Here is a 27,881-nt window from a genome sequence, read left to right as displayed (position 1 = left end):
CAGCGTGTCAAGGGAGATAAAAGGTGGGTGCTTGTCAGTCTTATCCCGAAGGACTGTGGCAGACGTCTGTCAGACTCTTTACAAACTATTTGTGACTCATCACGGGCTGTGAATGAACAGAATTCACAGCCGTTGAAATAAAAAGATGGTTTTGGGGACTAATTGTGTGTTTTTTAATGTCTCAGGAAGCCTAGGTCAGAACAGTGTCTTTCTGGTCAGGCAGTTCTATAAGTTAGATATGGCCAGTTTTTATGATGGGAAACCAATCCTTTGGACTTCCAAGGTGGGTTCAGAGACCGTCCACCATCTTTCAAGTAGCAAAGCCCAAGAAACATTGCTACGAACAGATGGGAAATCACCAGATGTTGATTAAACCGATTGAGGAACAACCCAAGAGATCCTATCATTCTACCTATCCATGCCCCAAACAGCCCAGCTCCCAAACAGGATTTCAAAAAAGAGGTAAGGCATGTTGCTGGTACCCCAAGGATGGTCAAAAGACCTCAACTACGGAGAAAAGAAGGAGGAAAAGGCCAGAGATGCCCACTTACTTTTTTCTCTCCTTTTCCCTTTTCAGTGTCTGTGAACCTCCTGCCTGCTGAGCCTGAGACTGAAGCAATTCAGCTGCTGTCTTCCTCTGCTTAAATGCGTTGACTTCATCGTCCAAGGATTTCTTCTTGTCCTCCAGCTTCTTCTTCTCATCCTGGTGCAGCTTCTTCAGACGATCGAATTTCTCGTGGAGCTGGAATAAGGGTACCAAGGCACACACGTCGATACCAATTCTCAAAGGGGAGATCCTTGACATAATCAAGGGACATCTAGAACTCCTCCAGGACCGTGAGGTTCCTCAGAAACTTATTAATGGCCTGGAACAAAGTGATCTAAATACAGACCATCTCAAAACTCTCGAGGAAGACAGTTATGGGGCTCCCGCATCCCATAACCCACTTGTTTTGTGAAGGGATTACATGTGAGAGATACAGAAGCTTGAATCAAAAATCTGTAGTGTAGGTTGGAGCATATTTGACGTGTTAAGAGCCTGCTGAACAAAGTAGCTGGGACAGAAACACAGAAGTGATAATACCAAAGATCAAGAGAGGACTTTGATTTAATTTAAATGCCTCTCCAAGATAGCATAAGTTGCCTTAAATTTCTCACAATTCTGCGGCATTTTGAGAAACCTTTCTCCGGCTGCCATTATCTTCACAGATACTTCTCTCTTTGCTTTGCAATTTTGCGCAAAGGCCAATCTTACTGCCGTTAGTATATGCAACATTAAATATATTGTTCCTTTATTATATTTATCTTTTGTAATACCCAATAGAAAATGTTCTAGCTTTAAAACTATGTTTTGATTTAATATCTCTTCCAGCCATCGTTTTATCTGCTTCCAAAAGCCTCTAGCTTTCGGGCATCCCCACCACATATGGTAAAAAGTTCCTGGCGTTTCTTTACATTTCCAACACATCGGAGAGAGGTTTTTGATTCAACAAAAGCTATCTTGTTGTGATGGAAAGAATGCATTTAAAAGCAGAAACGTTGTTCAGCTCTAAAACGTTTAGTCATCCTGGCCATAATTGGTGCGATACTATCTCAGCCTCTCTGCAGACCCTCGTCAATTCAAGAGTCACTTCAATATGAGAGGGGCAGCAAATAAATATAATCAATCAATCAATTAATCAATCAATCAATCAATTCACCTCTTTTTCAGCCTCTTTCAGCTCCGCTTCCTTCTCTTTCACCCTCTGGACAAACATCTGTCTCATTTCCTCTTCTTTCTTCTGAAGTTCTCCAAGAAATTCATTCCTTTTGGCCTCATAGGTTTCTTGTAAACTACAGCAAGACGGTGGAAGAAGGCAATATTTGAAAAGAGGGGGAAACAACCAGCCAATTCAGCTTGAGTCACCTTACAGCTCATATCATGCAAAGCCTATTAAAGTCTTGGTCTTGTACATCTGCAGAATCAAGATTATATTAGGTAGTTCTTAGCTGATGGACACAACATTTCTTTTGCTGAGACTTTGGTTAAGTGAGTTTTGCTCCATTTTATGACCTGTCTGGCCACTGTTGTTAAAGTGAATGCCTGCAGTTGATAAGTTAGTAACCTGGTTGTTAAGTGAAGCTGGCTTCCACCATTGACTTTGCTCATCAGAAGGTCTCAAAAGGGGAATCACATGAGAAGAATAGAATAGAATAGAATAGAATAGAATAGAATAGAATAGAATAGAATAGAATAGAATAGAATAGAATAGAATAGAATAGAATAGAATAGAATAGAATAGGAAGAGGAAGAGGAAGAGAGTAGAGTAGAGTAGAGTAGAGTAGAGTAGACCAGAAGAGGAAGAAGAAGAAGAGAGTAGAGTAGAGTAGAGTAGAGTAGAGTAGAGTAGAGTAGAGTAGAGTAAAGTAGAGTAGAATAGAACAGAGCAGAGCAGAGCAGAGCAGAGCAGAGCAGAGCAGAAGAGGAAGAGGAAGACGAAGACGAAGAGGAAGAGTAAAGTAGGATAGAATAGGACAGGACAGGACAGGACATAGAACAGAATATTCTTTATTAGGCAAGTGTTATTGGACACACAAGGAATTTGTCTCTGGTGCTCTCAGTGTACATACAAACAAAAAAGTGATAGATCATATACAACTGACCAGACAATCAATGTTTGAAATATCTCTTGGCTGTTATACAATAGTGCCATGAAGGACTCTTAGACCAATGTTTATGTTTTTAAAAACAAGTTTGGTCGTATTTTTTTCTCCTCTAAGCGGATTTTTTTCTCCTACCAATGTTGTATTAAGTAGTGCTGTAGTGCAGGGATAACTGTTAAGGCAAGTGACAAAATTTTACTCATGCAGTAACAACCACCATCATGATGGTTTATTTTTTGGACAGCCCTTTCCTTCAATGGGTGCCCCTAATCTAGTAAACCCGTACCTGAAAGGCTTGCTGTCAGGATCCGTGTCCTTAAATCCCATTTCTTCCAGTTTACACCGTCGGTATAACTCATAATGGCGCGTGTGGGTTTGTTCGCGAAGATCTTCCATGTTTACCCGGATCAGCATCTCTCTCAGTTTCACAAAGTCACAGTGAGTTTCGTTTTCCACTGTGTGGGTCGATAAAAAGAGGGCAACTGATAAAGTTAAACAATATTGCTCTACTACAACATTGTCCCTCTGTCTTTGAGATGTGGGGACAGGGGGTTTGCAGGGGTTTGGGAGAACCACTAGCTAAGATTCTGTGCAGTTCGGAGAACCCCCAAATCCCACTCCTGGCTAACTCTTCCCACCACACCCCTCCCCTCCCAGGAGTCCCCACATGGCCCATTTTGAATGCAGGTAAATGCAGGGTGTGTGCGGAGGCTCGGGGAGGACAAAAAACAAGTTTGTTTCCAGCCTCCAGAGGGCCTCTGGAGCCTGGGGAGGCCATTTTTGCCCTCCCGGAGGCTCGAAAAAAGCCTCCAGAGCCTGGGGAGAGCAAAAATACCCCCCCATCATGGTTCAGGAGGCCACGCCCACCCAGCAACCGGGCAGAGAACCCCTTGCTAAAATTTTTGAAGCCCACCCCTATGTGGGGACTTCAACTCCCAGAATTCCCCAGCCGGTCTGGCTGGTCGGGGGGAATTCTGGGAGTTGAAGTCCGTCTATCTTCAAGCTGCCATGGTTGAAAACAGAATAACAAATTTACAATGACATCTAAGAAATAAAAGCAAACACAGAGTGAACCAAAGAGCAGATATGATATTTTTCCCCCCTTTCCAATATTTATACAAGCTAAATATGTGACGAGAACAGTATTTACTTGTTCAGTACAATTAACATAAGCAGGAGAATATTTAAGGAAGGAATTTTGAGGCGTTTCCACTCCCACAAAACCCCAAAAATAAATAAATATTTTAATGATGCAGTCCTCTTAACACTGATAATGTTACTTATTTTGGTAATGAAACATCTGCAAGAAAACAACCAAGCTCAGAGAATAACAGAATAACAGCATTGGAAGGGACCTTTGGAGGTCTTCTAGTCCAACCCCCAGCTCTTGCAGGAAACTCTCTACCATTTCAGACAAATGGTCAACCAATCTTTTCTTGGAAACCTCCAGTGTTGGAGCACCCACAACTTCTAGTGGCAAGTCGTTCCACTGATGAATTGTTCTAGCTATCAGGAAATTTCTCCTGAGTTCTAGGTTGCTTCTCTCCTTGATGAGTTTCCATCCATTGCTTCTTATTGAACAGAAACATAACTCTAAAAGTTATTACACAGGTGGGAACTTTTATGGGGCCTTCTATTGTATAGGAACCTATCTTGTTCAGGATCAGCTGCACACGGTCATGTTAACCCAGCAAGGAAGAACATTTTGGTCAAGAAGCCACCAAGGTCTCTTGAAGTAGCCACTTGACTTACCTTGCACTATCCCCCATGGATATTGACGTGCCTTCATCATTTTATTTCCTATCTTGATTTCTTCTGTGCTGCCAATGATGGCAAAAGGTAAATGAGCCTGGAGCACCCCCCCCAAAAAAAACAGAAAATGCACCTTCAATATTAGTTGATATATCTGACATTGCAGGCAGAAGCCAAAATTTTATCAAACTTGGGTGGATTTCATGGTTTATCCCAATAATAAGGGTAGAATAAGGTAATACTTTACATACATGGTTAAATCTGGAAATTGTACCTTTCTAAAGTAAAGGTAAAAGTTCCCATTGCATATATGTGCTGGTCGTTCCTGACTCTAGGGGGCAGTGCGCATCTCCGGTTCAAAGCCGAAGAGCCAGCGCTGTCCCAAAATATCTCCGTGGTCATGTGGCCTGCATGACTCAACGCCAAAGGCGCACGGAACGCTGTTACCTTCCCACCAAAGGTGGTCCCTATTTTTCTACTTGCATTTTTTACGTGCTTTCGAACTGCTAGGTTGGCAGAAGCTGGGACAAGTCACGGGAGCTCACCCCGTTACACGGCACTAGGGATTTGAACTGCTGAACTGTCAACCTTTCTATCGACAAACAGCATCTTAGCCACTGAGCCACCACATCCCTCTAAATCGTACCTCTCTACTTGCATTTTATTTATTAATTGTTATTCATTTATTTATTCATTTGATTTCTACAGTCACCCAATTTAACCAAGTGCCTCTGGTGGCTTACAGTTCAAAAATTAAAGAACAATTAAAACAAAAACCATAAACCAGTAAAAGCATCTAGAAAACTTTAGTAGATTTGTTGGTGTTTTTATTTCTCCACCCCTCCTCTATTCATGTTATATCTATGTTAATTTAGTTATCTGATAATGTTTGCTAACGATAGTTCAATTAAAAAAACAAACTATAATCAAAATATACTTTTTTCAACGTTGTGCATGAAGGAAGGAACCATAGAGGACAACGAAGTCCTGCCTGAAAGTCTGGAACAGAGATCAGGTGTGAATCTTTTTTCCAATGTCCCAAAGATGTTTTTTTCAAGAGGCAACTGGACTTTCTGATTTTTCTTTGAAGAGGTTTCGCTTCTCATCCAAGAAGCTTCTTCAGCTTCTCTCAGAACTGAAGAAGCTTCTCTCAGAACTGAAGAAGCTTCTCTCAGAACTGAAGAAGCTTCTCTCAGAACTGAAGAAGCTTCTCTCAGAACTGAAGAAGCTTCTTGGGCGAGAAGCAAAACCTCTTCAAAGGAAAAACCAGAAAGTCCAGTTGCCTCTTGAAAAAAAACACCTTTGGGACAACCATGACCTGGATGATGGAGAATCTCCATAGACTTTTTCCAAATGCAATATTTAATTCCAGAAGCGATTATGGTTATTGTGGTATTATCTTACGTTCATGGTTCCGTTGATTTCTGACACGGACTCATCGTCGGTAGGGAATTGGTAGATTTGCACTCCGTTGCTCACGAGTTCACTGGTGATCTTAATTTTGAATTTGGTCAGCTCGCTCTTGGAGATGGCGTCGGATTTGGCAATAATAGGAATGATATTCACCTACAGGGAATCCCAAAGAAGAAAAGAAAGATTCTGAACATTTAAACCACATAAAATTTGATTGCATGAAAATTTCCAGAGTTTCCATTTTGCCTAAAAGGCAGGACAGCAGAAGAAGGGATCTTCCAAAGCAGGCAAAGCAGCTGGCATTCTCTTTTACATTCTTTTTGGAGTTTATGTGGGGTCAGAGTTTAAAAGCCAACTCTGACCCCACATAATTTATGACCTAGACTTGACCCTGTTTCCCCCCTCCCCCCCCAGGGTGTGTCATCAGTCACATTTGCCAATGGAACAATTTCGCAGATTGTAGAGATCACTCCTCTCCGGCCGCTGTGGGTAACCCTGGGAGACAGCCTTGAGAGAGAGATGTCTGGAATGTGCTTTAGTTTTTGGCTGCTGTGCTGCTTCGCCATTTTCCCATCCCCCTTGCCTATGGCAAATTGAGAGCAGGCCAGGGACACTTTGCGAGTTGACAATAATCCCCAAATGAATTATATCCCACTTATCAAAGTATAGGAGGCACCACAGAAGTGGACCTTGCGGGTCACATGAACCAAGATCACGGACAAGACCTTCTCATCAGCTGACCCTGCACGTCCTACCTTACTGTCCAGTTTCTTCATGGTGACCAAGTCCAAGGATTTCAAAGAATGTCCCGTGGGAGCGATGAAGTACAAGCAAGCGTGGACCCTGGAATCGTGGTAATTATGCAGCACCCGCTTAATTTTCAACTCCTCTTGAAGGTAGGCTTCAAATTGGGTATCGATGAATTCCACAATGGGTTTATAGCTTCATGAAAAAATATATATATGGGAAGACAGAAAACATGTTAATTCTTTTCCGGTGCTTCCTACATAGAAGAAAAGCTTCACTCCAGTGGTGGGTTTCTAACAGTTCGCCCCGGTTTGGGCAAACCAGTAGCGGCGGTGGCAGGAGGCTCCGCCCACCCGCCCAGACATCATCACGGACACTCTGCGCATGTGCAGATGGTTCTGCACGTGCTCACAGTTCCAAACCGGTAGTGAAGGTAAGTGAAACACACTACAGGTCCACTCCCTTTCCTGTTCAGCGGTTCATCTGAACTGATCTAAGGGTCCTGTCTGGATTTAGTCAACAAGGCACTAACAGATTTGGCTCTCAACAATATAATGAAATAACAGAGCTGGATGAGACCTTGGAGGTCTTCTAGTCCAACCCCCTGCTCAGGCAGGAAACCCTCTACCGTTTCAGACAAATGGCTGTCCAATTTCTTCTTCAAAACTTCCAGTGTTGGAGCATCCACAACTTCTGGAGGCAAGTTGTTCCACTAATTAATTGTTCTCACTGTCAGGATATTCCTCCTTAGTTCTAAGTTGCTTCTCTCCTTGATTAGTTTCCACCTGTTGCTTCTTGTCCTGCCCTCAGGTGCTTTGGAGAAGAGCTTGACTCCCACTTCTTTGTTGCAGCCCCTGAGATATTGGAACACTGCTCTCATGTCTCCCCTAGTCCTTCTCTTCATTAAACTAGACATGCCCAGTTCCTGCAACCGTTCTTCATATGTTTTAGCCTCCAGTCCCCAATCATCTTTGTTGCTCTTCTCTGCACTCTTTTTAGAGTCTCCACATCTTTTTTTACATCGTGGTGACCAAAACTGGATGCAGGATTCCAAGTGTGGCCTTACCAAGGCCTTACAAAGTGGTATTAACACTTGACGTGATCTTGATTCTATTCCTCTGTTTAGGCAGCCTAGAACTGTGTTGGCTTTTTTGGCAGCTGCTGCTGCACACTGCTGACTCACATTTAAATGGTTGTCTACTAGGACTCCAAGATCCCTCTCACAGTTACTACTATGGAGCAAATAGTAATAGTTTCTTCTTAGAAACCTCCAGTGATGGAGCACCTACAACTTCTGAAGGCAAGTTGTTCCATAGATTAATTGTTCTGTCAGGAAATTTCTCTTTAGTTCTAGGTTGCCTCTCTCCTTGATGAGTTTCCACCCATTGCTTCTTCTCCTGCCTCAGGTGCTTTGGAGAATAGTTCGACTCCTTCCTCTTTGTGGCAGCTCCACAAATATTGGAAGACTGCTATCATGCTACCCTTAGTCCTTTTCTTCATTAGACTACTAGACATACTACACTTGATCTTAGCCAAAAGGCCGAGAAGTGATAGGGTTAGGGTTAGGGTTAGAGTTAGGTTTATTTATTTTATTTTATTTATTTATTATTGGACTTATATGCCGCCCTTTCTCCACAAGGACTCAGGGCAGCTCACAGCAATAAACAACAAGAAGTCCAATTAAAATTCAACAATAAAAACTAAAATTCCCATTAAAACCCCGTTCAGTCCAGGCCAGCTTGGCGAAACAGCCATGTTTTAATTCTCCATTCTCCAATTAACCACTTTGGCTGGCTGTGAAATTCAACACCCTCCTTCTGATTGCGGTCAGGAAGAATGTATGGAATGCACTTCAGTTAGGGAAATCAATCAGCTCTATCAGTTCTCCCTCCCTCCTGCTCATGGCAACTTGAAAGCTTTGCAAGTTGACAGGTAGGTGCACCCACAGAGAAGGCTCGCTCCCTAGGGTTAGGGTTAGGGTTAGGGTTAGGGTTAGGGTTAGACTAGACATACGTCACTCCCATCAAGATGAATCTAGCCAGAAAATCACTCCTGATTTCTATTTCACCAAGGACAAGTCCTACTTACCTGTCCTCTTTGTTAATCTGATCGCCAAAGCCCACCGTGCTGACAATAGTCAGCTTCAGATGAACATTGCTTTCCTGCAAGTCGTAGGAACTGGATTTCAGCTGAACTCCCGGCTGGGAATGAGAAGCTGGGTCTCCTTCAAACTTGGTGTTGAAGAGCGTATCCATCAACGTTGACTTCCCGAGACCTGTTTCTCCTTTGGGAGGTGAAAAAAACACACACACATATATTTTATTTAAAAAGGACTCTAAAACGTACGACGACATCTAAGAAATAAAAGCAAACGCAGAGTGAACCAAGAGCGGATGTGAATTGTTTTTCCTTTCCGATATTTACATAGGCTAAATATGTGATGAGAACTTATTTATCGGTTTTAAGGAAGGAATTCTGAGGAGTTTCCACCCCAATAAACAAATAATAATAATAATAATAACAACAACAACAACAACAACAACAACAACAACATCTTGACTCTACAAAAAACCACCTTACTCGGAACAGTTTACATCCTCCGATGATACCTTAACAGTTCCTAGGTCCTTGGTTAGGACTCGAGCTGCTGAGCTATTAACCAGCCTCAAAAGCTGTGAATCTCACCAAAGATTAACCAATAATAATAATAATGTGATCCTCTTAACACTGATGATGTTACTTATTTTGGTAACGAAATGTCTGCAAGAAAACAACCAGAGAATAATAGAATAACAGAGTTGGAAGGGACCCTGGAGGTCTTCTAGTCCAACCCTCTATTCAGGCAGGAAACCCTGCACCATTTCAGACAAATGGTTGTCCAATCCCTTCTTAAAAATCTCCAGTGTTGGAGAACCCACAACTTCTGGAGGCAAGTTGTTCCATTGATTAAGGACTAACAGTTCAACCCTGAGCTACAAATATTTTCTTCTACCTATATCTTAATAATATCCAAAACTGCAAATGGAGTGAAGGATAATGTGAGGATTCTTAAAAAATTTAAATCCACTTCTGTTTGAAAAATAAACGGTTACCTTCTTCCTACTCCCTAATTTTTAGAATCCAACCCTTTTGTGTAGTTTGAAGCTCAAACGAAATAAAGTACAGTAGCACGTTGTGGGTTTCCCCCAGGGGTGGGCCGCTGCGGGTTCGGGAGAACCTCTAGCCAAGATTCTGTGCAGTTTGGAGAACCCCCAAATCCCACTCCTGGCTGGCCCCGCCCCTCCCAGAAGTCCACACGGGGCCCGTTTGGATGCAGGTAAGTGCAGGGTGCGATGGAGCCTCCGGGAGGGCAAAAAACGGGCCTACCGGAAGTTCATTTCCGGCCTCCAGAGGGCCTCCGGAGCCTGGGGAGGCTGTTTTTCGCCCTCCCGGAGGCTCAAGAAAAGCCTCCAGAGCCTGGGGAGGTCAAAAATGCCCCCCTCCCCACCGTGGTGCTGGAGCCCGACTAGGCCACGCCCACCATGGCCACGCCCACCCAGCAACCAGGCAGAGAACCCCTTGATAAAAATTTTGAAGCCCACTCCTGGTTCCCCCCCACACACTACTCTTTTTTTTTTTTTTATGTTAGGATAATAATTCACTGACATCCATTTTCTGCATCACAGAACACGGCAAAATTTGCCCTCAAGACGTGGGGGAAATTAGGAGACCTAAGCTATTCAAAATAGAAATGGTATTTCCAAGCACAGAGACACACACACACACAACCACACACACACATACACACCTCAAATCAGAGGAAAAAGGGAGGAAGGACAGAAAAGGAAACACCGATGTATGGATTTTGGAAAAGGAGTTTTAAAATTGCGATAGAAGCATTCCCGCCCGGGAATTTATTTGGATTTTGGTTTTTTAGTAACGATGTTATTCATTATTTTTAGATCCATTACACTTGCTGTTTTTCTCTTATGCACATACCGTGTTTCCCCGAAAAAACAGACCTCTCCGAAAAATAAGACCTTCCCCCCCCAAAAATAAGACCTCCCTGAAAATATTTAAACACATGAGCAACTGGTCCTTGCCATTTCTTCTGGTTAGGGTTAGGGAGACAGAGCTGGAAATCAGGTAAGATGGCAAGAGGAGCCCTCTCTTGCTCCACGCGCCCCAAAATAATAAGACCTCCCTGAAAATAAGGCCAAGCACTTATTTCAGGGTTCAAAAAAATATAAGACAGGGTCTTATTTTCGGGGAAACACGGAATACAAATAGAGAAATCTTTTATTCAATATCTTGTTTGTATCCGGCCTCAGGGATGCAGTTAATGAGTTTGAATTTAGCCAAAGAAAATGCAATTTTTCGTATTTGGTTTTTAAGACACCATCGCCTCTCTCAGCCCCTGTGTGAGCTCGAAGCCTTTTGCAAAACCCGATTAGATTAAACATTACACCATATGATTGCCGTCATTAGCGATTCAGCAGTTAAAAGCCATCCTTCCATCCAGTAGGTTCTAAAAATGATTTTTTTTTTTACCTGGCTATAGAGAAATAAAGTGGCACTCATAAACATCTAATTGATAAAAGCAAAAACGCCGAGGCAACACAGGAGGAGGCAGAGTGCAGGTATATAATAATAATAATAAAAAAATGATAATCCTCCATCTGGATAATCCGTAGCTTTTCGGAAGAATTTCCTTTTTTTACATTTTTTTTTTTTTCTCTCTGGCAAAGCAGATGAAGAGGCAGAATCCACGTTCACGGAGCCACGGAGAGGGGTGGAAGAGAGTCACGAGAGGCACAGATTTACACAGAACAGCTGCAAATAGTCTTTGTGCAGACATGAGAAATAAGAGCTCAGGAAAAATGTCTGGGGAGATGCTCAATCATCCAGAACGTGGTTGTCCTTTTTCCAAAAGGCAACTGGATTTTCTTGGGGTTTTTTTTCTTTTTGAAAATGTTTGGCTTCCCATCCAAGAAGCTTCTTCAATTCTGAACTGAACTTCATTACCAAAGTAGGGAACATCTTCGGTGCTAGAAGGAAGTGAGGTTCTAGAACTGATGATGTTACTGAGCTGGGTCATGAAACGTCTGCAAGAAAATCGTCAAAAATTGACAGCACTAAGGATCCTGCTCCTCCTCCTCCCTCACTTCTAGTACTGATGATGTTACCTAGTTGGGTCATGAAATGTTTGCCAAAAAAAAAACCCCAACCAAGCTCAAACAGCACCAAGGACCACAAAATCCTCCTCCTTCTCCCCCCCCACTCCTTAACCCCATTCCCTTCTAGGACTGATGGTGTTACCTACTTGGGTTATAAAAGGTCTGCAAGAAAACCACCAGAGAGCACCAACCTCAAAGATCAACTCAGAGCTACAAACATTCTTTTTTATCGGCACCTCTGGTTCAGTGATGGCTAACCTTTTTGCCATTGCGGGCCAAACACGGAGGGAGTGCGGGGGGGGGTCGCACATGCACGTGCCCACACCCATAATTCTATGCCCGCCGCCCCCTGTGAGCGACCCCTCGCAGCGCTCCCCCCGCCTCTGCCACATGATGGCACGGTGGGCCCGGTAGGCCCATTTTTTGCTCTCCCCAGTTGGGAAACAGGCCGTTTCTGGCCTCTGGAGGGTCTCCGGGGTGGGGTTGGGGGATGGGGAAGGCAGTTTTTGCCCTCCCCAGGTTCCTCAAAAGGCTCTGGAATCTGGGGAGAGTGAAAAACAGGCCTCCCCTGCCCCGGAGGCCCTCTGGAGGCTGGGAACTGAGTGTTTCCTAACTTCTGGTGGGCTCAGAAGGTCCGAAAATCAGCTGGCGGAGCTGAGTTCATGTGCCCACCGATACGCTCCATGTGCCACCTATGGCACACGTGCCATAGGTTCGCCATCGTGGCTCTAGTGCTAGACAACCTATATTTTGCCCGAGAAATGTCAACAGTTCCTCCGTCCAATCCTGTCCTTATTCTATGCCTTCCCAGAAGGTTTGATTCCCGTAAACCATCCAGTTGTTTGTTCTGTTACCGATTTATCCTTTGAAACAGGCTATCTTGGGGTGTCTGCTAGCATGGGTTGGCAAAGATTTCTATCTCAGACGCTGAACAGATGACTATATTGGACAAGTCGAGACAATCAGTTGATAAAATAAACAGGTTTTTTGCTTCCTTTCCAAGGAGAATTTTTTTTTTCTTTGCAAAATCTCCTTGCATCAAAAGAACCAAAACACCAGAGATTTTGTCGACGTTCAAATCTGCATCAACCCCCTTACAAACTAGTGCATTTTACACGAGGCGCCACCGCCGATCCCAAATTAGAATTTCTTTGTTGCTTTTTACGGAAACCCATCAGCCGATCCAGAGTTACTTTCCCACAGAATATTCTGAGTTTGTTTTTTTTTCTTTTAAGGGGAAAAAAAAAATTCTTCCAGTTTTAGCTTTCTATCTCCATGATAGGAGAAAAAAAAATATGCACAAAGACAAATGCCTCGTGTGTCCAATCGCACTTGGCCAATAAAAAATTCTATTCTATTCTATTCTTCATGGAGGGGAAAAATATAGACTATAAATCGTTATTTTTATTCTTTATTTTCTTCTTTCTCTCCAAAAGCTATGCAACTGTGCTAGAGTGATGTCGTTTAAGGGACACCTAAAACAGCCTTTTTCTAAAAAAAGAAAAAAATGATTCAGGAGTGTGCGTATTTTTTTTAAGGCTCTGGAAAATATAACATCAATATTTTGCGCTGCAACGCTTAAGAGGTGCTGCAGTAAAAAGCATACAATTCATGGACCGAACCAAGAGGAAGAGTTGGGTGGAATAATATATATATATTATATTATTATATTATTATATATAATATATATATATATATATATATGTATGCTCTCATCAAGACATGTTATATCTGGGTTTATGGCCAGGAAAAGGGAATGGCTCTTTAATGAGCTACGGATTTCCTGCAATCCGATCCAGAAATTAGGCATTGGGGAAGACGCAGAAAACATTAAGTCGCCTGAGGAAACAGCCATTAATCATCACTTCCAAATTGAAAAGTTTCCTGGAACCAAAACAGCGGAGACAGACCTCCGCTTTGGTGTAAGTTCATCCTGGGATGGAGCCCGGCCAAGCTTCCTGACAGACAGGTCAACCAGGATAAATCTGTCATCCTTCACAGCTGACCAAAGCAGAGCCATCTTTTGCCAGAATCAAATTTTTAAAAGTTGCTTTTGGTTGTTTAAGGGAGGCCGTAGAAATACGGGAGATAAGAAATAAGGTTTTTTTTTTTTTTAATAGACATAAAAATTGTTTATTTATAATAAATAAATAAATAAATAAATGGGAGGCAAGAATTCCTGTCTCTGGAACATTACGAACTCCACTCAAATACCCAAAGCAGCCAAATTGGATTGCAAAATACATCGAGAACTGATGTCACTATTTCCTTTTCTTTGAAATAAAAGCAGTTAGTTTGCAAAAAATCTGGGTGTTTTTTTTTTTTCTGGGGAAGAAATGAGAAAGCAGCTGAAAGAGCGAGAGGGGGAGAGGAGAGGGAGGAAGAGGGAAAGAGAGGGAGAGGGAGAGAGAGAGAGAGAGAGAGAGAGAGAGAGAGAGAGAGAGAGAGAGAGAGAGAGAGAGAGAGAAGTTGTCCCTGGGATAAATCTCACTCAAATCAATTAATTGTTTATCTCCTTTATTTATTTGTTTATTTGTTCATTCCATTTCTATTCATTCATTCATTCATTCATTCATTCATTCATTCAATTTCTATTGCCACCCCTGTCGATCAATGACACTCAGAGGGGCTCCCAGTTCTAAAAATATTAAAAACAGTTAAAACATTAGAAACGTATTAAAACAAAAAAGATCTTAAATTAAATATATACAGGCTATTTCTCTATTTGATTTCTACAGATTTATTGACTTTACTTCCATTTGTTCATTCGCTGATTTTTTTTTTCATCTGCTGAGAACCTTTATTTCATTCTTTCTTTATATTTCATCTTCCACCCGAACAATTTAAAAGGGTTTTTCCCTCAACAAGGGCAAAAGGAACGTGGGTCCTAAGTCATTCCCCCCACCCCCACCCCCACCAGTGACCTCCAGCATCTTCGAGCATCATGTAGTCCTTTCTTGTGTCAAAATTTCAATGCATGTAGACAGTCTTTACTAGGTCATGTCAACAAAGGCTGAAGGTGGCTGTGACGATTCTGTAAGTTACTGGTGTGGAAACTATCTTACTGTCAGGCACAAAGAGTCGGGACTATCCGTTAGACTGCAGCACAGAAGATTTATTCAAGAAATCTAGTCAACTAAAGTTCTGAGCGTGATTGTTTTCTTGGAGACGTTTTCATTATCCAACTGAGTAACATTATCAGTGCTCTGACGATGTTACCTAATTTGGGTAATGAAAGTCTTCAAAAAAAAACAACCAATCTCAGAGAATATCAAGGACCACACAGTCCTCCTCCTCCTTCTCCACACACAACCCACATTCTTCTAGCACTGATGATGTTACCTAGACAGGTCATGAAATGTTTGCAAGAAAACAACCAAGATCAGAGAGTATCAAGGAGCCCTCTTTTCTTTTTAACCCTACGCTACAAATATTCTCCTTTATTGGCAACTAAAATTTGACAGTAAATTGGTGCCAGATAAGGGTTAATGGAATTCAAGTTGGATTGGACTTGAACTGTTTGTGGGAACGTAACGATTCTAAGCTGATGACATTCTTAACTCCGTCCCCAGCTCTGCCTGCTCTTCTTCTTCATTCATCAGCTTCGTGGTGAAATGGAAATTGAAAACTGGGTTCCTTTAGTGCTGTTTCCAACAACATATTGTGTTGTCTCTCATCATCTCTGTTGCTCAGCTCATCTATCTTCAACCTTAATCTTTCACCTGAAATAGGTAGCTCTACCCTCCATATCAGGCCTGCCGTTTTATTATAACAATCATAAATGCCAAGTGGTTGGAATGCCCAAATACTCAATAAATGTAAAGCACGAATATTAAAAGTGCGGAGGTTTGGGTGGAGAGTCTTATAAATAGATGATTCATAAGACCAAGTTAATGTTTTGAGAGCTGTGACGAGTTCTCTTTGTTCTTAATATAGCACTATCCACACGGACAGGGGTTTTTTTTGTATTAAATTTCCTGCAGGGGCATAACTCTCAATCTACAGCAAAATTAATGCACCATCAGGGCACCAGAGGTCATAACTGAAAGAGAGTCGCCAACGCCATTTGTCCTCTTTCAAAATATCCTATACAAGATTGGCAAGACACTGCCCAACACGGAAATGAATAAAATGTCTATGTGAATAACTCAATCAATAGAAAGACAATTCATCATTTACATCAACTTTATAGAAGGAACCCAGGCAGAATTCACAATTTCTTTAATGGGAAGTTTAGTTTAGTGTCTTCACCCCAATTAAAGTTGTGTTACCGTGTTTTCCCGAAAATAAGACCCTGTCATATTTTCTTGAACCCTGAAATAAGAGCTTGGCCTTATTGCCATGCGCTCAAAAGCTCGATTGGACTTATTATCAGGGGATATCTTATTTCGGGGGAAACAGGGTACACCCGTGGCATAATTTATTTAATTGTTCATCTTCCTCAAATCAAGGAACCACCAACTCAGTCAAACAGGAAACAATACCCTAATTAAAGGACCACCAAGATCATTCCCACCAACAGTGACAGGGTAAACTACAAGAATATAAACAAAGATGAAGCCCTTACTCCCTTCTAGCACTGATGGTGTTACCTAGTTGGGTGGTGAAATGTCTGCGAGAAAGTAACCAAGCTCAGAGAGCACCAAGGACCTCACAATTCTTTAGCTCTTTGCTTAATATGAACCCTACTAGAGTAATGGACATTGGCGCAATGAACATGAATTTGGGCAAAGTCTGGGAGACCATGGTGAACAGGGGGGATGTGCTATGGTCCATGGTGTTGTGGCCGGCCAGCGGATCTGGCAGCAGATTCGGACAGTGAGGAGGTTGGGGAGGAACATGGGCCAGTCCTGGAGTCTGGGGAAGGCTCTGACGAGGGCTCTGCATTGGAGGCAGAGAGAGGGCCAGGGCCGTCTCACAGTTGACAGCTGCCTTCGGAGTCAGACATCAGTGGGGCAGAAGAACAGCTGGATCCTGTTCCCAGTGTGCGCATGCGTAGAGCTGCCAGGAGAAGGGAACAGCTAAGGAACAAGGGTCAACTCAGGAGTAAAGCCACAGGTGGACAGTGAATGGCCCCTCCCATAGGGAATAAAGAGGGGGAGCAAAGGGGAGAGGAGTTTGCAGGAGACAATTCGTTCATTTGGGTGAAGATCTGTTCCTGCATTCTTGCCAAGTATTGTCGGTTACAGCGTGGAATCTGAAAGATATCGGCCTGGCCACTCTCCAAGCCTGATAAAGGTCAGTAATTGTGAACTATCTTGAAAAACTGTGGGAGAGGAAAGATTTTGCTGGAGAGGAATTCACTGTAAATTAAATAAAAGGGGTTTATTGGGACGAGGACTCAGCTTCGTGCTGCTGGGGAAGCCTAGGTCAGAACGCATGGGGGTCATGAAGCAAATTGAATAACAAAATAAAACAAAGCAGGGGTGAAATGCTACCGGTTCGGACCAGTTCGGCCAAACCGGTAGCGATGGCGGTGGGTGGTTCGGAGAACCGGTAGCGACTGCTGCGCGAAGCTCCACCCACCTACTCGGTCGTCATTACTTCCTGGTTTTAACCAGGAAGTAAACTGTTTTTTACTCTCTGCACATGCGCAGAAGGGTTTGCTTCCGAACCTGTAGGGAAGGTAAATAGATTCCACCCCTGAAACAAAGGAATAATAGAAGTTGCCATCAGAGCTAGACACAATCAATCTCTGCCTCTTTGTAGTTTCTTCTCTCTTTGACCAACTCTATGAAACCCTGTTCCTTCTCCCGTCCACTCCATGCAGTGAATTTTAACAATCTTGTAAAACAGGATCAGAAGCCAACACCAAACCCATGTCCGAGGTAGATCAAAGGAGCATTGTCTCAGCCCTGTTTATCTACAGGGAGCTGCAGAGGAATTTACATTTAGCATGGAATTTCCCCAAAATGGAAATGGCGGGCCCAGAGAAGGCTGGGCGGAAGAGTGAAGAGAATAAAACGAGAGTATTACTCACCCACACAGAGGATGTTGAAACAGAAACCATGGTTAACTGATTTGTTAACCAGCTGGTCAGGCAAGCTATCGAATCCGACATGGCCCGAAAGAGGAACGGTCCGGCAACCTTCGCCCTAAGACGGTCACAAAAAGATGCATGTTAATATTAAGTCTCAAAGGCTCGACTTTTGGGATAGACTTATAGATACAGTCTGAATTTTGGGGTTTGGGGTAGATATCGTCTCCTTCCAAGAACATATTGCTGGGCTCTTTTGCTCTTCCTGAATTACACATACAGGCTGGACGTGTCCCTGCTAGAATTATTTTATGTTCTGACAGAAGAACAGAGGAGAAAAGCTGTGGGAAAAATTGCCTTGGGGCAAAAGCAGGAACCAGAGTTGAGACAAACACCACAAGAGCAATAGCATCACCTCAATTTAGCAACTAACTGACCTGGAGCAACTTCTGATAACTTTCTTGCCATGTAAGAAACTGCCCAAGGAGCTGCTGATCCAGTTCTACAGAGCAATGATTGAGTCTGTCATCTGCACCTCTATAACTGTCTGGTTTGGTTCTGCAACCCAACAAGACAGACAGAGACTTCAGAGGATAATTAGACATGCAGAAAAAACAATTCCTAGCAACCTGCCTCCCATTGAGGACCTGTATACTGCACGAGTCAAAAAGAGGGCTGTGAAAATATCTACAGACCCTTCACATCCTGGACATAAATTGCTTCAACTCCTACCCTCAAAATGACGCTATAGAGCACTGCACACCAGAACAACTAGACACAAGGACAATTTTTTCCCGAACGCCATCACTCTGCTAAACAAATAATTCCCTCAACACTGTCAAACTATTCACTAAGTCTGCATTACTATTAATCTTCTCATCGTTCCTATCACCTCCCACTTATGACTGTATGACTGTAACTTTGTTGCTGGTATCCTTACGATTTATATTGATATTGTTCCTGATTGCTTATTTTTTCCCCATGACTATCATTAAGTGTTGTACCTTATGATTCTTGACGAATGTATCTTTTCTTTTATGTACACTGAGAGCTTATGCACCAAAGACAAATTCCTTGTGTGTCCAATCACACTTGGCCAATAAAAAATTCTATTCTATTCTATATTCTATTCTATGCTCATTTGGCCAACGTCAGTAGGCTCCAAAACCTAACTTCCTCCTAGAAGCTGGAGGGGAGAAAATTCCCAAGAACAGGAATTCTTATGGAGACACCGATCTTCAGCATAGCAGGAGTGTCCACAGGGCATGGTCATAAACGATGCAATCAAAGCGGTGCCTGGTTTTTATGCGCATCGCCTTTTTCACACCTCAAAAGCCATGCTTTCATCGTGCTGTCATGGATATCTTGAAGTTTTTTTACACCATAAAGCACATCTTTCAACAATTTCTATCCTTAAAAAGAGGGACGCGGTGGGTCAGTGGCTAAGACGCTGAGCTTGTTGAATGAAAGGTCGGCAGTTCAGTGGTTCGAATCCCCAGTGCCGCGTAACGGGGTGAGCTCCCGTTCCTTGTCCCAGCTTCTGCCAACCTAGCAGTTCGAAAGCACGTAAAAAATGCAAGTAGAAAAAATAGAGACCACTTTTGGTGGGGAGGTAACAGCATTCCATGCGCCTTTGGCGTTTAGTCATGCCGGCCACATGACCATGGAGATGTCCTCGGACAGCGCTGGCTCTTCAGCTTTGAACCGGAGATGAGCACTGCTCCCTAGAGTCGGGAACGACTAGCAAGTATGTGCAAGGAGAACCTTTACCTTTACCTATCCTTATAAAAATCCATCCAACCATCAGGTTTCAGCCCATCAAACTGGGCAGCAGGATGCAAAAGGAGTTTGCCATTTTATGGGTCACGGTTGGGAGTTAGGATCGAGCCAGGCTAAAGCCCTTCTGTGAAAGGACCTGATCAGAAATGTGAACGAGCTAAGCCATTTGTTAGCAAGGATAACTGTTTCATTCCCTTATTTTGCTCTTTTTGCATTCATCAATCACAGATGCAGTGAGGCGGCTACGAACAAAACATTGCCTCGAGCATCAAGGAAAGAGATGCGCGTCTTGCCATGGAAAAGTTCTATCAGCCCCCCGCGATTTCCACTGCCCTACAAAAGAGATTCACAATTGAACTGCGCAGGTTGCTGCAACGTTAAAACTGATGCACAGGAAATTCAGAATGAATCAGCATTGTTTTTCAAACTTGGCATGTTTTTTAAAATGGTTGGACTACAACTCCCAGAATCCCCCAGCCAAGCTGGCTGGAGAATTCTGGGAATTGAAGTCCATCCATCTTCCAGTCACCAAGGTTGGGAAACACGGCTTTAGAGTATTGGATCTCCCAATGCCCAACCCTAAATTCCTTCCCTTTCTGTCTGCCAAAAGTTCATCATTCAATTCTGCAGGGAAAATCAAAACAAAACAACAAAAAAAAAGCTGTAGAAGTAACTGATGGGTTACTTCTACATAAAAACATGGCTAACAGAAATAACAGCAGAGAAAACAGAGTTTAAACCAGAAATTTTTCTATTAGGTATGATCAAAGAAAACTATAGGAAAGAAATAAAATATTTAATATTACATATAATTACGGCAGCTAGATTGGCATTAGCTCAATATTGGAAAACGGATCAATTGCCAACAGATCACCTAATAATCCCAAAAATTTACAATTGTGCTGAAATGGATAAATTAACATATGAGTTAAAAGATAAGGTAGACTCAAAATACTACACGGCGTGGAATAGATGGTACGATTGGATAAATCAAAAGAAAGGAGAGTGTAAATGTAAAATTAGCTAAAACAACAAAATTAACAAACAGGCACCTTCAACAAGATAAAGGATGTGATAAAGTGACAAAGTCACTTTCTATATTTTGTTTTTTGTTTTTCTTTCTTTTTTTCTTCTCTCTTTTCTTCTTTTTTTTTTAATTTTCTTTTGTTTTCTTTTTCTATCTTTTGCTGTGAGTAAGTAATGTTGTTTGGATTAATATAAATGTATTCTGTATATACTGTATTTTATCTTTTTAAGTTTAATAAAGTTTGTTTTTAAATTTAAAAAAAAAGGCAAAAAAAGAGCTGTAGAAGTAACTGATCGGGGGGTGGGGGGAGAGAGAAAGAAAAAGCTGGTATGATTTTCCCTGCTAGCCAGGAAGCTTGCTGTAAGGTGCAGTTACTGAAAAAATATATCCAATTATAGCAGTCCAATTACAAAGGTTCCTGCTGAGGTAATTAGCACCTCTCTGCATTTTTCAATCTTCAGAGCACCGCCAAATAAACTGAGTTTTTGTCCACACACAGAAACACAGCAGATTCAAAAATCACCCCTTGAAGCTCAAGAAAGCAAATAAGTGGTGCACCAGAAAAACGTTTTTTTTTTTCCAGTGAATGCTTCACCTCTGAGTAACTTCTAAGTAAGGGGATCCTGTATCTCAACCGTCTCCAAAGCCTGGAACCTCACAAACAAGTCGGTTTTGCAACCTCCACCGTATCTGTGTAGTGGACTAGGAAATCTGGGGTTGGGAGGATGTTAACACCCACACATCTGGCGAGGGGCAGGTGTGAGGGATGGTTGCCTTTGGTATAGGAAGCTGCTGAAAACCTGCAGGGATTCGTTTTGAGTAGAGCAGGCATGAAACTCACTTCCTCTGAGTGAGGTTTCCTGTTTGTGTGTGGTGGCTGCCTCCCTTCAAAAATACAGTTAGCGCTTGCAGTAAAATCTAACCATCAGCGCATATAGAAAAATCAGGTTTTCCTCACCCAAACTCTTTGAGGCCCTGGCAAGAAAGAACGGAGGTTCATAGGAAGAGTAAAAACAATTGCCTTCCATTGAGAACCTGTATACCGCACGAGTCCAAAAGAGGGCTGTGAAAATATTTACAGACCCCTCACATCCTGGACATAAACTGTTTCAACTCCTACCCTCAAAACGATGCTATAGAGCACTGCACACCAGAACAATTAGACACAAGGACAGTTTTTTCCTGAATGCCATCACTCTGCTAAACAAATAATTCCCTCAACACTGTCAAACTATTTACTAAGTCTGCACTACTATTAATCTTCTCATCGTTCCCATCACCCATCTCCTCCCACTTATGACTGCATGACTGTAACTTTGTTGCTGGTATCCTTACGATTTATATTGATCGTTTCCTAGTATGATTTGATTGCTTATTTGTTCCCTATGACTATCATTAAGTGTTGTACCTTATGATTCTTGAGGAATTTATTTATTTGGGTAATTCAGCAACTCCTGAGTTGCCCAAGTCTTTTCACTCTTTCTCGTTCTCTCTCTTTGGTAAGACCACACCTAGAATCCTGCATCCAGTTCTGGTCACCAGGATGTAAAAAAGACGTGGAGATTCTAGAAAGAGTGCAGAGAAGAGCAACCAGGATGATGAGGGGACTGGAGGATAAAACATACGAAGAATGGTTGCAGGAACTGGGCCTGGCTAGTCTAGTGAAGAGAAGGACCAGGGGAGACAGGCGAACAGTCCTCCAATATCTCAGGGGCTGCCACAAAGAAGAGGGGGTCAAGCTATTCTCCAAAGCACCTGAGGGCAGGACAAGAAGCAACGGGTGGAAACTAATCAAGGAGAGAAGCAACTTAGAACTAAGGAGAAATTTCCTGACAGTGAGGACAATTCACCAGTGGAACAACTTGCCTCCAGAAGTTGTGGATGCTCCAACACTGGAGGTTTTTAAGAAGATGTTGGACAACCATTTGTCTGAAGTGCTGTAGGGTTTCTTGCCTAAGCAGAGGGTTGGTCTAGAAGACCTCCAAGATCCCTTCCAACTCTGTTATTCTATTCTATTCTATTCTATTCTATTCTATTCTATTCTATTCTATTCTATTCTATTCTATTCTATTCTATCCTATCCTATCCCCATTCCCTCTTCTCTTCTCTTCTCTTCTCTTCTCTTCTCTTCTCTTCTCTTCTCTTCTCTTCTCTTCTCTTCTCTTCTCTTCTCTTCCTTCTCTTCTCTTCTCTTCTATTCAAGAGCAATATAGACATTAATAATTGCAACGGAAAGGAGTAGCTGGAATGGTCAGGAGCAGTTTGACCACTTCAGCTACTGTTGGACTAGCGTGGTCTTCCAGAATCCAAGTAGACCACAAGCAAGTTCTCCAAATCACCTGAGAGGCAGGACAAAAAGTCAAGAGTGGAAGCTCCTTAAAAGAGAGATCCAATCGAGAAGGAAGGAAGATTTTTTTTTTTAGACGGTGAGAAGAATTAACCAGTGGAACAGCTTGCCTTCAGAAGTTGTGGGTGCCCAATCACTAGAGGTTTTCAAGAAGAGATTGGACAAGCATTTGTCCGGAATGATATAGGATCTCCTTCTTGAGCAGGGAGGTTGGCTTAGAAAACCTCCAAGGTCCCTTCCAAATCTGTTATTCTCTTGAGAGTCAATCTGGTAAAGCCCGGTTAGCTAAATCCAGGGAGAATGAAGATGGGTCTGGAGTTGATTCTCCAAATCACCTGAGGGTGGGACAAGAAGTAAAGAGTGGAAGCTCCTTATAAAGAGAAATCCAACTGAGAAGGAAGGACAAATTTCCTGATATGGAGAAGAATTAATCAGCGGAACAGCTTGCCTTCAGAAGTTGTGAGTGCTCCATTGCTGGAGGCCTTCAAGAAAAGATAGGACATCCATTTCTCTGGATCGCAATAAGGACTCCTTGCCTTGGGCAGGGAGGTTGAACTAGAAGACCTCCAAGATCCTTTCCAACTTTTTGATTCTAAGACACACCAAAGGTCCAGCCATCGCAAGGAGAATCTGATTTTGTTTCCATAATTTAAAGCCATAACTGAGTCACCTTCTGCTTTGGCAATATTCCTCAGCAGGCTTCAGTCTGGAAAAGAGCCATCATTCACTAGAACATGTGCTTTGCCCCAGACAGTTTCCAAGGATATCATAAAATTTAGTTATGGACCCAGGATATATTTATATGTCATTATTTAGTGAGACAACACAAAGAACTGAAAACATAACTGTTCAATTTATGATGGCTGCTGCAACGTTAGCTATTGCGCAATATCGGAAAAAATTAATCCATCACTAAGTCTATGATGAGATGGTTGCTATGGGAGAATTGATGTATAAAACATGGGAGATGGCGAGATATGCCAGAAACCTTTCTTTCAATTTGGGTTACTGTCATCTTTTTTGCAAAACAATATTAAATCAAATTCTCCTTCTTGTTTACCCCAGTATATTGTTGAAATCTCGACCTATTCTTGGATCTTTTTAATAGGCTGGTTAATTTTGCTGGGTTATCTTTTAATTTTTAGGTACTGCATTTTTATTCTCTGTTATTGTTTTTATGGCATGTTTGGCAATGTTGCATATTTTATTATCTATTGCAATAAGATTAAGAGGCGTGGCCTTCGATTCCCTAGCCAGGGAATTAAAGACCACACCTCTTCAACTCCACAAGTTTCAAAAATACTATAGCATTAGGATTTGATGAAGATGTTGACAGAACTAGCAGATCTATCTAGTTTGTTTAGAGAAGGATCAATTACAATGATCTCTGTTACATTTATTGGTGACTGGAGTGGAAACTCCTTATCGACTTTTTGCTGGGGAAAAAAAAAAGAAGAAAATGAACTTATGAGTGGATCATTTGGGGCTGATGATTAGAAAATGTAACTTGTGGAAAGAGAGAATTATGATGTAGTTTTATGAATTTACAAATGCATTCATCACCATTGTCACAACGATTCTATTTCTGTTTCTATTTCTTACTCACTGCTCTTCCTTATCGTTGTCTTCCTTTCACCTCGTTAACTTTTTTTTTCAATAAAAATTACCTTAGAGAGAAAAAAGAAGCGGATCATAATAAATTCTTCCATGAAAACATTTTTTTTTTTTAATTTGGCAGCGTGGCTACAAAAGTAAAAAATGCTTCCCCTCCTCGGCTCCTTTGTATAAATCTTCCATTTTCCAAAAAAATAAAAAGAATTTGTAGTTTCGATGGTGGGAACCTTGGTCATAACCCAGAGTACATCAAATTAGAGATGGGGAAAGGGAGGGGAAAAATATGACTTTTGCTTTTCTAGGCATGAATTTTGTGGAATAAAGAAAGTGAGAAAAATCAAAGAAAACTGCTTTATAACCAAGAAAAAGCATTGGATAGTTGAGGATCAGAATTTGATCCTCAGGAGTCAGCTAGCATGGCTAAGATACTCGGGGCAGGCTTTCCCAGTTCTGCCGGAAAACGGACTTTATTTTGCTAATTAGAGAACGAATCAGATCACTGATATAGCTTGAGGGATACACGTCTTGGCAACAGATCAGAGTTTCTCAATTCTCACCCTTGGGGACTTTAAGACGTGCGGCCTTCAACTCCCAGAATTCCCCAGCCGGCATGAAAAAACATTTCCTTGGGCATCAAGGAAAGAAGTGCATTTCGTACCATGGGAAAGTTTCATCAGCACCCCCATTTCTGCTGCCCTTTCAAGCACATTCCCAATTTAAGTGTGCTTAATGTTGTTTCAACGTAAAACTGGTGCGTAGGGAAATTGAGAAAGAATCCCCCTTTTTTTAACAGCAGTATTTTTCAACCTTGGCAAGGTTAAGATATGTGGGCTTCAATTTCCATGGGGAATTCTGGGAGTTGAAGTCCACACCTCTTCCAACTCAACAAGGTGGAGAAACACTGTTATGGAAGGGCCCATTGTGTTGCACAAAGATCATCTTATTGGATGTCAACAAGGATGAACAAACTCTTGCACCAATCTTTGCAAAAGAGAATCTGGTTTTCTTACACAGGTCTGTAAACACTATGTTGGAGAACAACCTACAGTAGCAATCAAAATTGTGGAAACCTTTTGGGAAAAGCGTATTTTTGAGGTTTGATGGCTAATAACACCACTTTTTCTTGGAGTTTCAAGATAATCATATTCCACTGCTGGAATGGCCTGGGAATAGCCCAGACCTTCACCCAATGGTGGGTTCTACTTACCTTTACTACTGGTTCTCAACGGGGTCATGTGAGCGCGCGAGCTTTGCGCAGAAACATTTTGATGATGTCAGGGTCAGTGGGCGGAGCCTCCCACTGGTTTTACTACCGGTTCTATAGAACCGGTGCGAACCAGGGGTAACCCACCACTGCCTTCACCCAATTGAAGAGAGCCTTGGTGGCGCAGCAGACTAAAGTGCTGTTAAAGTAGCACCAGCTGCCTGCAATTACTGCAAGTTCAAATCTCACCAGGCTCAAGGTTGACTCAGCCTTCCATCCTTCCGAGGTAGGTAAAATGAGGACCCGGATTGTGGGGGCAATAAGCTGACTTTGTATTAAAAAGAACACCGCTTAGGAGGCCCCGAAAGCCCTACTAAGCAGGTATAGACAAAAGTATGAAGGCTGTTGCTTAACGCATTGTAAGCCGCCCTGAGTCTCCGGAGAAGGGCGGCATATAAATCGAACCAATAAATAAAATTGAACCAATAAATTTCATGGTACTACTCCTAAAAACAGTGGTGTTATAAGCTAGTTTTAGAAAATACACTTTCCCCAAAAGGTTTCCACAATTTTGGCCACGACTGTAGTAGCTATGAACCTTCTCCTTGGAATGCGGAAACCCCCACAAACGTGAGGAAAAAAAATCCACCGGTGTTGTTTGTCTTCTGCTACTAAGTGATTCCCACCCCCCCTCCATTTTTTTTATGACCAATTACAAACATGACATGAGTCAGGGTGCTTTTCCCCCCTCTCCTCTGCCAAATCATAAATGACTTATTTGACCGGGTTAAAAGGAAACTAAATGTTCTTATCGCTTTCACCAAGGTAACCCTTAAAAAAAAACCCACGAAAGCCTTGGGTAGGTCAATAATTTTGCTAGCTATCTTCAAAAGGCAAGGTGTGTTATCAAGACTTTTTGTAAATGGCTGGAAAACCGGTACCCTAAGAAGTCTCAACGACAGAATAAGGTCCTTTTTCCAAAACAGGATCTACCGCTCTCCGTTGACTCACTTAATACTTCCAAAATCGTACCATCCATCCGCGTTCAAATTTTTAGTGGCAAAGGCTGTAAAATGGACTGGTGGCCCAGTGGTGAAATCCAAATTTTCAACAACCGGTTCTGTGGGCGTGGCAGGGGAAGGATACTGCAAAATCCCCATTCCTACCCCACTCTGGGACCAGCCAGAGATGGTATTTGCCGGTTCTCCGAACTGCTCAAAATTTCCGCTAGCGGTTCTCCAGAACCTGCTGGATTTCACCCCTGCGGTGGCCCCGCTACTTCAAGGATCAATCAAACCCAGGGTTCTTCTCCGAGTGCAACCAACAGCAGCCTACAACATCCCAGGCTGCTTCTTAGCATAAAGACGCTGCACACATGTTGTGTACTTAATTTATGACTCAGAGAAACCATGGTGTGTCTACTGGGCTGACCTAATTTTCTTTGCTTATTAAGAGCGTTCCTGAAACCAACTTTTAAACTCCTGGGTTCGTACTATGAGTAACCAGAGACTTGAGAAGTCCACCAGAAAGACTCAAAGACTGCTTTCCAACAAGGGGCAAGCTGCCCACAGGATGATGAAACCAGAATCCCAAGTAGGTTTTTTTCCAATTTGTCACCTCTGCCAACACCCACAATAAATCAGCTACTGATGGCCAAGGATACACCAATAACGTGTCAATGTGTCCTCCCTCTTAACCCACGGGTGAGTTATAAAACTATTGCCCAGGTCTCTCTCTGACCAAGGACATGCAAGAGGCCAACTCAATGGAATGGCCCAAAGATGTTGACACGCTAGAAAAAAATGCAGACAAGAGCAACAGAGATGATTAACAGGCTGATGGAGGCTAAAACATATAAAGAACAATTGCAGGAATTGGGTGTGTCTAGTCAACAAAAGTGTGTGTAGTCAAGGCGATGGTTTTCCCAGTTGCAATGGATGGCTGTGAAAGTTGGACCATAAGAAAGGCTGAGCACCAAGGAATTGAGACCTTTGAACTCTGGTGCTGGAGAAGACTCCTGCGAGTCCCTTGGACTGCAAGGCAATCAAATCGGTCAGTCCTAGAGGAGATCAACTCTGGCTGCTCTTTAGAAGGCCAGATCCTGAAGATGAAGCTCAAATCCTTGAGGGCAAAAGAAGAAGGGGACGACAGAGAACGAGGTGGCTGGATGGAGTCATTGAAGCAGTAGGTGTCAGCTTAAATGGATTCCAGAAGATGGTAGA

The 27,881-nt window shown here is 42.4% G+C and overlaps 1 protein-coding gene across 6 annotated transcripts in view; it reads right to left on the bottom strand.

Annotated features, from left to right (window-relative positions):
• Positions 1–27,881, bottom strand: part of SEPTIN6 (septin 6) — a 47,707-nt gene that overhangs the window by 13,687 nt on the left and 6,139 nt on the right. For 3 of the 6 annotated variants that reach the window (XM_087877710.1, XM_087877708.1, XM_087877709.1), the window contains exons 2-9: positions 17,692–17,806; positions 8,644–8,839; positions 6,564–6,750; positions 5,800–5,961; positions 4,396–4,492; positions 2,930–3,098; positions 1,701–1,833; positions 552–742 (exon numbers count right to left, since the gene is read on the bottom strand). In XM_087877710.1, coding sequence (XP_087733836.1) covers positions 552–742; positions 1,701–1,833; positions 2,930–3,098; positions 4,396–4,492; positions 5,800–5,961; positions 6,564–6,750; positions 8,644–8,839; positions 17,692–17,806 — 1,250 coding nt within the window. Of the gene's footprint in view, positions 1–551; positions 743–1,700; positions 1,834–2,929; positions 3,099–4,395; positions 4,493–5,799; positions 5,962–6,563; positions 6,751–8,643; positions 8,840–17,691; positions 17,807–18,125; positions 18,242–27,881 lie in introns of those variants that run through there. The other 3 variants (XM_060681658.2, XM_087877706.1, XM_087877707.1) reach the window with 2 other exon arrangements.

The sequence above is a fragment of the Pantherophis guttatus genome, chromosome 12, assembly GCF_059756535.1.
Source record: "Pantherophis guttatus breed Tessera chromosome 12, ASM5975653v1, whole genome shotgun sequence".
In the NCBI taxonomy this organism is placed as follows: domain Eukaryota; kingdom Metazoa; phylum Chordata; class Lepidosauria; order Squamata; family Colubridae; genus Pantherophis; species Pantherophis guttatus.
The sequence above is the reverse complement of the archived record's forward strand: the minus strand, read 5'-3'. Positions and strand labels throughout refer to the sequence as shown.